This window comes from Periplaneta americana, chromosome 15, assembly GCF_040183065.1.
Source record: "Periplaneta americana isolate PAMFEO1 chromosome 15, P.americana_PAMFEO1_priV1, whole genome shotgun sequence".
Classification (NCBI taxonomy): domain Eukaryota; kingdom Metazoa; phylum Arthropoda; class Insecta; order Blattodea; family Blattidae; genus Periplaneta; species Periplaneta americana.
The window spans coordinates 48,992,218-49,004,706 of record NC_091131.1 but is presented as its reverse complement, the minus strand read 5'-3'; the positions used below and the strand labels follow the sequence as shown (position 1 = coordinate 49,004,706).

At 33.6% G+C, this 12,489-nt stretch overlaps 1 protein-coding gene across 3 annotated transcripts in view; it reads right to left on the bottom strand.

The window, feature by feature from the left end:
- The window catches only part of LOC138715631 (glutamate receptor-like), a 30,865-nt gene extending 22,685 nt beyond the window's left edge, over positions 1-8,180 (bottom strand). For 2 of the 3 annotated variants that reach the window (XM_069848703.1, XM_069848705.1), the window contains exons 1-3: positions 7,886-8,180; positions 4,531-4,707; positions 2,510-2,676 (exon numbers count right to left, since the gene is read on the bottom strand). In XM_069848703.1, coding sequence (XP_069704804.1) covers positions 2,510-2,676; positions 4,531-4,705 — 342 coding nt within the window. In that variant the 5' untranslated portion in view covers positions 4,706-4,707; positions 7,886-8,180. Of the gene's footprint in view, positions 1-2,509; positions 2,677-4,530; positions 4,711-7,885 lie in introns of all 3 variants that reach the window. The other variant, XM_069848704.1, reaches the window with a different exon arrangement.
- Positions 8,181-12,489: the final 4,309 nt, after the last annotated feature.

The following is a 12,489-nucleotide window of genomic DNA, read 5'->3' as shown; positions in this document are numbered from 1 at the left end:
TAGTTGTCTCATGACTTCAGGAGTGAAACCTTATTGGTGTCATTTATGTCTTCGTACAGTTGACTAAGAAACAACTACTCTAGAAAAAAGTAAAGGGCTCCATGAGTAAACACGAAGGTTATTCACACTTATCGTAGAACTATTGAGAATCCTTTTGTTAATTCCTGCCATATCAGGAATGAGGGAGCGTAGTTTTTCAATATGATAACCGTTGCTCCACAGCGGTGAACTTTTTCAATAATAAAGAGAATAAAATCGCATCTCCGCTCTACCATAACCCACAAGATACTGAGTCATATATTGTGTGTCCTCCAAACACAAAGAACGTTAGGATAGGCCAGGCCTACACTTGACTTGGACAGCTTAGTGGAAAAGTTTATAACTAATGAATATCGAGCTACAATTTTTTAAAAGTTGGCTGTCTGGTTTTACGAGCGCTGGACCCGGGACGGGTCCGTACATTTGGTTACTCTTTGGTCCATTATTGAGTGTCCTATACGATGATTGTCCAAGTTCAACAGGTGGACTTGTGGCATTCGAGAATCCGACGCTGACAGATGGGGCATCCTGTCTCAGCCTCTTTTTCCACGTTTGCATCAGAAACTCATACTACCACAAAGATTTTACCACGGCCTACTTTTACTACTGCAGATGATAGATGAAATGAGGGGGCGGTGGAGAGTATTGGTGGAATGATACTCTGAGAAAAACCCTCTGCAACATACGTTTTGCTCACCATCATGACCCGGCCGGGGATCGAACCCGGGCCGCCTAGATTGAAGACCAGCGCGTAGCGTCTGAGCCACAGACATGGAGTATACTATTTGACAAACTTAGGCCATGCCATTCAACTGCAAGATTAAACGTGGCAATGTTTTGTTCACGCGGTAAGCGACTCGACGCAGGTAGACAGAACGTCAACGTGCGTTTGTATTGGTTGAAGACACAATCAAGTATATTGGACGGAAGACTGTGGAAGACATTCCCACCAGGCACGATCTCTCAGTGAGTTCAACGGACTACATATGGACTTTCCATGTGACTACACTATTTCGTCTTTATTGGCTGAAGCTTACATATGATTGGACTCTCGACAGTTGAAGATACACCTCCCGCTAGACATGTGTGTCCTTCAACCCAATAGGGAGGGTGGTTACCATAAAATCCGGGCTTCAGATTACCTTTGATTTATAGGCGTTAACGAGATTTCAGATAGGGGTAACAAACTCGTATAGTAAACAGAGCGGTCAATATATGAGTAGGTACCCATACTATAACAACTACAGCGGGAGAAGCTAACCGCTCTGAGAGTGGCTGTTTACCGGCTCTGGGATAGAACTATAACAGATGTGGTAATTGACATTTTTCCCGAATAGGTTCCCACTTAAGGCTGGTTCACAATAAATTGGGAACGGAAACTGCAACGAGAACGAGAACGGAAATATTGTTAAAATAAATGTATTTAAATGTGAGAGCACTCACAATTAACTTTCACGGTCCCGTTTCCGGTTTCTGGCAAGCTTCTCATTAATTGTGAACAATATTTCCGTTCTCGTTGTTGTTTTCGTTCTCGGTTTATTGTGGACCAGCCTTTAAACGTTCCACGTTAAAAATGAGGTAGGCTGTAATAACGTAACATAGATTTTGAAGTTATTCGGATTATACATTTCATGATCATAAAAAAACACGAGAATGCCGGAACAACTATGTAACATTTTTAGTTACGAAAATAAACATTAAAACTTCGATATTCCGCTTACACTGCATTCGGGATTAGCGTCTGATTTGCGTTGCGTTACTTCACGATAAAATAAAAGTGAGAAGTGGAATAATTTTACAAATATACACGCGGTACACATTTAGGGTTAATTATTCAGTAAGGTAAACATTTCCTTTTTTGCTTGCTTACTTACTTATTTGTTTCCTGTAATTCTTAAAATAACGTTTATATGCCATGCTAATATTAATTTCTTTTTATTTACATAGAAAATAATGCACAATGGGGCCAACACAAAAAATTATCTTCGTATATAATCCAAGCTATAATTACTTTGGTTTGGAGTGATTTATTAAAGAATGTATTCAAGATTAATTTAGAAACATTTTAAACGTATTACCTTGCACCGAAAACTGGTGCTCCCTGGACTAAATGATCATATTTTAATTTCTATATATTTGGTTACAATAGCAATTAAGTAACATGTTAAAATAATTATCCTTGCACCAAATGTGTGCTTTCTGGATCAACGTACCAGTTTTAGCTTGAACAGTGATTTTCAATAGCCCTATACATATTTAATATCTAGCTTCATCAATGTATTCAAGGGCATAAGAAAATATGGGAACAAATAAACTAGCAGACAGACTAATAAAATAGAAGCAGTAGTTAAATATTATTTATTAAATTAATGCCATGGCAAAGTGTCTGAAAACAAAACATTCCAATCAGACTTTTACTTTGTGTTTTGTAACACAACATGTACTAGAACACTATTACAGACTTACCTACCTTCTCAAGTAATTTCTTAGTTTGATCATCACTGGAAGGAAGGATGTAGAGAGGTTCTTTAAAATGGCATTGCAATTTTCTTAGATTGGTAGTCATAATGTTGTTGAGAAATATGGTCGAATATATCAGTTGAGATGCTGCTAGGAACTTCATATGCGCCAAGAAACCTGGTAGGGATGCAAGTAGGACACACGTGTTAGATGATCAGTACATTATTGAGGTGTTATTTTATTTCGAGACAAAACACAAACACAAAAAGTATAGGCCTAATTTCTCTAATGCGACGAGGAGTTGTTACATATGTATCCCAAAAACAGATGACAGAAGATTTCATGATAAGCAGTAGGTAATTTTCGGTCATTGTGTAATTTTTTCTAATTGCTGACAGAAATTTTCAAGTCTGTAGCTATAATGATTTAGATTTAGGTGCTTTACTAAAGCACTATGCTGATCAGGGGCGGAAAAGGGTGCTTTTAGAGAGATTAAACAAACATCTTGGGAAGTACATTACTATGGTTGCAGTGAAATAGAATAGCCCATTGTTGAAGCATAAAATAATAAGAGACTACAAAATGGACACTCAGTGTCTGAGTATACATACAGTTATTCCATCCTGCCTATGGGGGACTAAATACAGAGGACTCATCCTCCAGGTTGGAGGTGTGGCATGGGACTAACAATCCTGCACTATAAAAACTCAAATTTTACGAAACCCAACAGCAAACCTCGGAAGTATAGATGTATTGATGACATGTTTGGCATTGTTTTAAGGACCAAAAAAGGAGACATAGCTGAAGGTGATTACAAGCCTTGGAGAAAGATCTGGAATGGGTGAAGATTGCCAGATGACCAATAACAGCTCTAGATCAAGACGAATGGAGGCGAATTTGTGGCTGAGTTTTAATTGCCTTGAAAAAAGATGATGATGCTATGACGGAATATTAGTTCACTTCTTAATCTCGAAACAAAAAGTTAGTAAAATAGTAGAGTCTTCATTTTCTTTTGTCCCTAAATAATTTCCACCACAGAAATTAGATGGGGGACTTACAGTTTCAGTGTTTTTGGATGCTGAAAGAATAATCATAGTTACTTCCCTGGAAAATAGTGTCACTATTACTGCTGAATATTATTTTAATCTTCTAAGACAACTGCAAGAATTAAAACTGAAGAGGAAAAGGAAACTTAGCGAAGAAGTGATCCTACAATAACAGAGTGGTCACAACTGAAGTGACTTTGCAAAACTATACTTTTGAACTGTTGTGTCATCCACAATATCTACCTGATTTTCCTTCGTCAGACTAGTTTCTATTTTCAGTCGATAACTGTTTTCAACGAAAAACTTTGGACTTTATGTGAGGGAAAAAAATAACTGGCAATGATGGTTGCAGTCGATGTCTGATTTCAATTAAAAACTTTGTATTATATGTGAAGGAAATAATAACTGCATTCAGTTAGAAGGGGTTTATACTAAAAAGTAAATATATTAGTTAATAATGAGCTAAAAACTGACATAAAATTCCTTGCCTTTTCACAAACCAACTATAGTTAAAGAGAAAGGATAGCTTGTTTATATCAAATTTTGACAGTCACTACAGGGACCTTATTATACTTATATGGCTGCCGTAGCATGGGATACGGCTCCCAAAAATGCAAATAAAATGCTGCGTACAACGGCGGAAGCAGAAATGGGTAATGAAATCTACCTTACAGTAGATGTTGAAAGTGTAGTCCTTCCGCTCGTATATACGCTTGATATTTCGAGTATATGTACCATACATGAATTATACAAATATAATTTATTGTGTTATGTTGCACAGACGTACACTCATTGATTTTTCTACATCATCATTAGAACTAGATCTAGGCCTATAATTTAAGAAAACTTACAGCAGTCCTCTACTTAGTATGAGTTTATCTGCTGAATAGAAAATCAATTTCATTTAAACAAGGTGATAATTTAATTACATTAATTCATAAATAATTACAATTGAATTGTAAAGCAAAATAGTGTAATACATTACCTTCACCGTCGTTTTGGATGATTATTACACAGGCAGAATTGAAATGTCTCTGAACGGCTTTTATAACCTTGGTGCAAGCATTCACGTTGATTGTAGAACATGAATTTGTCGTCAGAATCATCTTTAGTGATAAAATTAATATCACAATTATACCGCTTCTAACATACAGTTTCATACCTACTAGAACAAATTAAAATTTAATGAAAAGTATTATGCGTCAGGCATATTTTAAATTTTATACAAAGTTATACAGTTCGCCCGTTCCATTTCCTTACAGCTAAACTTAGTTCTTTTACTAGCAAAGCTCTGTTGAGCTTCTCTTATAGGGTAATATTGTGATAGTTCTTTTTGAGAATTTATTACAATTTTACTGAGCGAGAGAAGGATCGGTTTTGTGCATAAACTTGCCCACGAACATCCCCTTAATACGTTGATGCAAAAAAAAAAAAAAAAAACCGATCTTCCTCTCGCTCAGTAAAATTGTAATAAATTCTCAAAAAGAACTAACACAATATTACTCATATCATAATATTACCAACCTTTACCCTACGTCTCACGCTATGTATGTATACTAAGATCAAGGCCTGAGACAGCAATAAGACAAAAATACATTCAGATTCTATCATAAGGACAAATAGGTATGATGACCAGAGCAGGTGACTTTTCGGGTCGTACCATTTTGCCCTGATGATGGTACGTGTATGTAGTTCCGAAACATTGGAAATGTTGAGTTTCAGAACACGATGGAACACCCAAGAGTATATTTATGAACATGATCACTGTAAAAGTATAAAATCCCGTAAATCTCTAATTTATTTTCTTTTAAATTCCAGTTTTGAAAAAGGAGAAATAAATCGGTGGCTAAGAAATGATACCTCGTATCTTACAAATTTGCAGGTGAATAAAAATATTTTTCTCAAAATATACACACACATATATATGCAGAAACATAAGTTATAGATAAAAAGTGTGTATCTTATATGAAGAGTCCACTGCAAGAATGATGGATGTCATTTGGAATACATTTTGCAGGAGAAGCAATTGAAAGTTTTAAATGCTTAGCGCTCAAAGCTTAACTGTAATTTTCCGATCATTACTGGACAATGACTATCAGTGTTAATGCCATATAATTCTCTATGTACATTCTATATGTCTTAAGCTATGCATTGACAGTCTTGATTCATTTTCGACAAGAAAGTGACATCCATCATTCTTGCAATGGACTCATATGTTAATATATATATATATATATATATATATATATATATATATATATATATATTAAAATCACAAAAAATAATATTTGTGAACATAATAATAATGTAGTCAATCTAAATAATAATGCAGTTAAATTAAATTTAATGACCATTATTATAGATACAATGTAATATCGACGACCAAATATATATACCGTCAAAGCGGGCTACTTGGACCCTTAAGGTGTTACTTGAACCCAGAAAAAAAAAAATGTTTTCGTCGATGTAAAATAACAGTTTGGTGTCGAAAGTTGTTTTTTTTTCTCTGCAAACTTTCATCTCTACAAATATTTTCACCTAAGTTACTCCAATGGTAAGTAAACATTTTTTCTTCTGGGTCCAAGTAGCCCGGTTTCACGGTAATTTTCAAAAAGTGTCAGTTTTGCATGTTGTTTCACATTATTGTTAACTGCAATAAAGAGTTGTATATAATTTCGGACTAGTAGCAAAATAGCCTATCTTAATTTCAAGTCATTCCAAAAAATTAGTGAAAAATTAATAGCGTGAGAAACAAGAATTAACAAAATTTCTTCGCCTTCTCTCCTCTTAAGACAGAAAAGTTTCTTTTTATTCAAAGAAATACATGTAAGTAGTATGCGTAGGCACATAACAATAGTGATTCCATTGTTTAAAGGATGAAATGAGTGAAATTTTATTTTATAAATTTTTAGCTACAGATTTAATTATTTGTATACAACAAACTCTTGTTATTAGTATTAACATCTTCGAATTATATTAGTATAAGTTCAATAGTTTTCGAGTTATTATTTTTTCCACAAACATTTTGAATTTTTCAAAATGTATCTACTCTCACAAAATAAAGTTACAGGCCTGAAAAAATTGTACAGATCTTTGATATACATGTAATTTAAGAGCAGAGACACAATTTGAATGTTTAATATAAAAATGTAATCCAGTTAATATAAAAATTTTAATTTTTAGTGTCGGATTGTAAGTCTAATTTTGTTTTTTTTTTTTAATTTTTAAAATATTCAGTTTATTAAAAAAAATGCTCTGTAATTTTGTTAACCACACTTCTTTAGAACATGCAGTAAAAATTTCAATTTCTTAGCATGATATTTGTTGGAGTCAATAGAACTTGAATGTGAATAAATGCAAATGCAGTAAAAATAAAAGTGTGGGAAAATTACTTTAAAATGTCAACTTTCCGTCACAAAAACCTGTTTGTAAATGCGAAATGTAATAACTTATCATGAATTTTGAGGACGATTATGTAGATAATCCCATGCGAACGTTTCTCTGTCAATGAACGAGCTCATTGATGCCAGAGTGACCAGTGAGAATCGAATTACACTGATAGTTAAAAGCATTGTGCTCAGAATTAATAAGTGATATTTTTTTTTTCCTCTTACTTTCAATTGTTTAATTTGTATCGTCTCTGTTTCGAGTATCAGCAAACAAGCAATTATGTGAGACTCGCAGTCTAAACATGCAACAATAATTAATTACAATAATTGCACACTTAATTACTATAAGTAAAAATGTTCACAATAAAATTAAACATGTTGAAAATTATAGATAAGCAAAGATAAAAGAGTTCAAAATAAAGTGTTATGACATCAAATGTTCAGTTGCTTTTATTCCAAGGAGCCTTTTATTCTTATCATCTCTGCTTCGATTCGATTGTTTTTCTGGCTCTTATTATTATAACCTCATATGTTTGGTTGTTCAGAATTACAGTTGTTAGAATTAGGATTATCATGCCGAATACAATTCGTGGTAATAGTTATCCTCAGGTAATTTAATTTTGCTTTTTAAACTCATGTTTTCTGTCATCAGATAATTATTTCTCGGCCTTCGGTCTTGAAATAATTATCATGACAGTAAACATTCGTTAAGCTCAATTAAATTACCAGAAATTTATCAGCACTCGTTGTATTATAGAAGGTAACATTTGAACAATATAAAAATGAAAGGCCTGTAATTATTTAAAAAGAAACGAAAACGTTTCCTTTTTTTATCGAAAAACGAGCAAAATTTCATCCATCTCCTCCCTTAATAGAAATAGTGTCTAAAATCCACCAAAAATTTAGTAAATAAATAAAACATTTAATTACTGTAGTATGTGTGGCACTAACCTTTCTAAAAGCATTTGGTGTCGTAGCGTTTAATTATTTTTAGTCTTTAAGAAAAAGTAGTATTTTCTCCCATTTAAATATGTACAAATACTACCATAGCAACTAATTTTTTGACGTTCTCTAGACACTTGTGTATCCCATGGCGACACACCGAGCCAGAGCAAGCAGCGTGTTCCGCTCACAATTGGTCAGCTACGCGTAATATTTCACGACTACTTTCCTTACAGCATTGTCTTGTTTACACACACTCAGCACAGCGGTCTATGATGCGATCAGTCACTGTGAACGTTATGGAAGCTTGTATAAGTTATGTGACGCTGGTGCTTGTTCTGTAATAATTGCGTTGTGCCATGTGGAAGACTTTCAGATAATTCTGAATGTTACGTTCACCACACATCAGTGGCGGCTGGTGGTTGAAAAATTTGGTAGCTGACTTCATAAAACCAGTACTAGTAATTACTATATATCCCGTTCGGCCATAATTATATCGTTATTTCATGAATATGTCAGGGCACAACACAATGTAGAGCGTTCGCAAGTAAGTTAAATATAGGCCCATAATTTTATTCTTATAGTTTGTACATGTTCCCTGCTTACATAGAGTAACTTACCATTGTGTTATCTATATGTGAGCTTTCCCCCTTCCTTTGGAGGCCCTTGCTCTTTATGGTATACAGCGAACTTAATTAATTAATTAATTCGTTCCTTCATTCGTTCGTTCATTCGTTCGTTCATTCGTTCGTTCATTCGTTCGTTCATTCATTCATTCGTTCGTTCGTTACTTCGTTCATTAATTAATTAATTAGTTCCTTCATTTCTTCATTCGTTCAGTCCTTCATTCCTTCATTCGTTCATTTCTTCATTCGTTCATTTCTTCATTCGTTCATCTCTCCATTCGTTCATTCCTCCATTCATTCATTCATTCATTCATTCCTTCATTTATTTCTTCATTCGTTCATTCCTTCATTCGTTCATTTCTTCGTTCGTTCATTCATTCATTCATACATTCATTCATTCGTTCGTTCCTTCATTCCTTCATTCGTTCATTTCTTCATTCCTTCATTCGTTCATTTATACATTAATTAATTAATTAATTCGTTTGTTCTTTCATTCGTTCATTCATTCCTTCACTCGTTAATTAATTAATTCGTTCATTCGTTTATTCGTTCGTTAATTAATTAATTAATTCATTCATTCATTCGTTCCACACATGTATTCCCTCATTCTTTATTCATTCGATTCATACATTCATTTCTTCATTCGTTCATTCCTCCATTTCTTCATTTCTTTATACCTTTATTCATTTATTCCTTCATTTGTTCACTCCTTCATTCCTCTATTTCTTCATTTGTTCCTTCGTTCATTCCTTTATTCCTCCATTTCTTCATTCGTTATTTCGTTCATTCCTTCCTTCATTCATTCATTCATTCATTCATTCATTCATTCATTCATTCATTCATTCATTCATTCATTCATTCATTCATTCAATCATTCGTTCATTCATTCATTCATTCATTCGTTCATGCCTTCATTCCTCCATTTCTTCATTCATTCAATCGTTTATTCATTCCTTCATTCGTTCATTCATTCATTCATTCCTTCATTCGTTCATTCCTCCAGTCCTCCATTTCTTCATTTCTTCATTCGTTCCTTCATTTTTCCATTCCTTTATTCCTTTATTTCTTCATTCTTTCCTTCGTTCATCCCATTATTCCTTCATTTCTTCATTACTTCATTCGTACTCACTCACTCACTCACTCACTCACTCACTCACTCACTCACTCACTCACTCACTCTTAAGGGACAATGGAACTGAGCTTTGAAACTTCTGAAGTTTTTGATCAATTGCTTTCAAATTAGGTGGATTTGTTGTATCTGTACTTTTAAATAATAGTACCAAATTTAATCAGATTTCATGCATTAGTTCCTTAGATTCCTTAGATATTAATTTTTACTTACTTTAATGATTTTAAATTATGCGTAAGTTTAAAACATCCTCACGGCTTCAGAATTGTTATTGCGTATTAAAATTTTCTGTGAAGGACTTAGGTCTACATTTCATCATTAAGAAAACTACGCATGAATTTTTAAATTCGATCCTTGGTTAATGAGAATTTTTTTTATAGACATCCTAATTTTTGCTTGATAATTTTATTCCATTTTTAAAAGTTAAAACATATCATGAAAAGTTTTCAGCGAAGAGCTGATTCCATGCACAGGTTTGTGTTTTGGAGTATGCTGAGTATTCTTGCAAAGTTTCATTCAAATCGGAGCAAGGGGACCTTTTTATTGACTAAAAACTTAGTTTTGAGAAAACACAACTTTTAATGAGTGTGTTAGGTTTAAAAGAGCTGCGCGTAGCATTTTAAAAATTGTCGTCATATTTCTCAAAATGGCGAGCGGAGGGTAAACATAGGACAAATGTTAAATAAGTTACATAAAAAGAACAAAAATATTTATTTCTGCCATTTTGGCCAAAAACTCAGTCCTAGTGTTTCTTAAGTTTTGTTAAAAACCCTCAAACTCTCTCTCATCTCTTTTCCCCTGAAAAAATCCTAAGATGCACTTTGCCTCCAGAAGCATGGTCGTTCACTCCGGCGAGTCAACGATGAGGCTCCTGCAAACTATTCGCGCGATTCTCTGAAGCAAACTATGTTCTTATGGTCTAGTAGACAGAACTAATTATTACTTCAACTCTTATTTTAAACAGTTTATGGCTTCAAAAATTTTGCTTGCAGCACAAACTTGCTACAACGTTAAGGAGCCACCTCTGCAGGCGTTAACCTTACTGATCTGGACTGTGAAGGTCGAAATAAAATTGTAGGCCTACTATCATAACAGCATCTGCTTGCATGCTTATGAGACAATACATGTATTAAGACGAGGAGTAAATGGTGAACATGCACGACATAGCCCATCAGTTCTTACAATAGATCTACTTACATAATTTCATAGTAAACGGCACAAGATCATAATCAAATTTCGAGGCTCTCTTTGTGACGAATTGAGGTAATTATGGTATATACATAAGATAAAGGTATCTCCTTTCCACGCTATGAAGGCGCATGGGAGCATGGAGATAAAGTTGCATGCTTTCAGGTGTTATAGTCGGTTTTGTTAGCCTTCTAGCACAGGGAAAGACTCAGTACTCACGTTGACAGGAGACAGTGGAACTCGGGGCTGTTGTAAAATCTTTGACGAAAAAAATCCTGTACGAGTGTATTAAAAATTGTGACATAAATAAATACATAATCGCGTTCCGTATAAAGTATCGCTGAGAAATGGGCTCGTGATTAATTCTGTGTTTCTTGGTTTTGACAGAACATAGGAATCATTGTAATAATTATTCCATTGTAAATACTTGCATATGATAGGTCTATTTATTTTCAACAAATGAATAATGGAAAAATAATCATTAATTATGAAAACATAAATTGCATTACATTTATTTCACTCTCAATCGTATTTACAATTGAGAAGAAATTCCTTAAAAATCTAAATATCACAATAAAACCAAACCGAGAACATAAATGTTTCACGAAATTGCATGAATCATATGAATTCGCAGTAAATTTTTATTATTTTGAGCACAGGCTTAAGAATTACTGAAGGATATATTAATAATGCAGTTAATTTCTATACATAAATTTTTATTTTTATATTTTTTTGTCTTAACTAGTAATTGTACTATCATGACCGGCTGGAAAGTCGTATAATTATTTCAGAATGCTAATAGCTTGTCCTGTCGTAAATTGTTAACAATAAGTAGAACAGAAGCATTTTACATGTTAGTACTAGGTGACCATTTTGTATGTGGAACGTAGCCTATACAACGGCGCTGCGATCTATGTTGTTACTCTGTAGGAAAGCGAAGACATGGTCTATGACTAGAATAAGAGAACGACCGTGCTGCACAGGCAATGTAACAGCGGAGCGCTGTGTATTAGTACAAGCAACTGCCGTTCCACAAACAGAATGGTCGGGTAATATATTTGTATTTTGGTGTTTAATATTTTGAGAGGTGGTAGTATTCTACAAAACAAGACAAAAAGTGTAATAAACATGGGTCCTAAAATTATCTTCCGAGATGTGAGTAATTGTTCATCAAAGTAATAGGAGATGCTTAATTGATTTACATTAAAAATGCAATATTCTGAGAGGTAGTAGTATTCATCAAAGAAAGAAAACAAAGTCTAATAAACATGAATCCTAAAATTAGTATCTTCAGAGATATGAATACTTGTTCATCAATATCATAGGGCATGCTCGATGTGATTTCCGTTCGTAGTAACGTATTTTTCTACTATACGTCTTAGGGACTCACACATTTCTATTATGATACTGTATACCCAATAAGTAACAAGTAAAGAGATCACATTGGAAGATATTCTATTCTTGCAATACCAATTTATAAACTCTTGTTTCGTATAACATTTAATTTTAGAATCCATGTTTATTATATATACATATATATATATATATATATATATATATATATATATATTTTGTTTTTGTGAATATTACCAACTCTCAGAATAACGAATGCATTTTTCAAAAATGAAAATCATATTTACTGTTTCGTTTATACGACGTCATTCCATTTT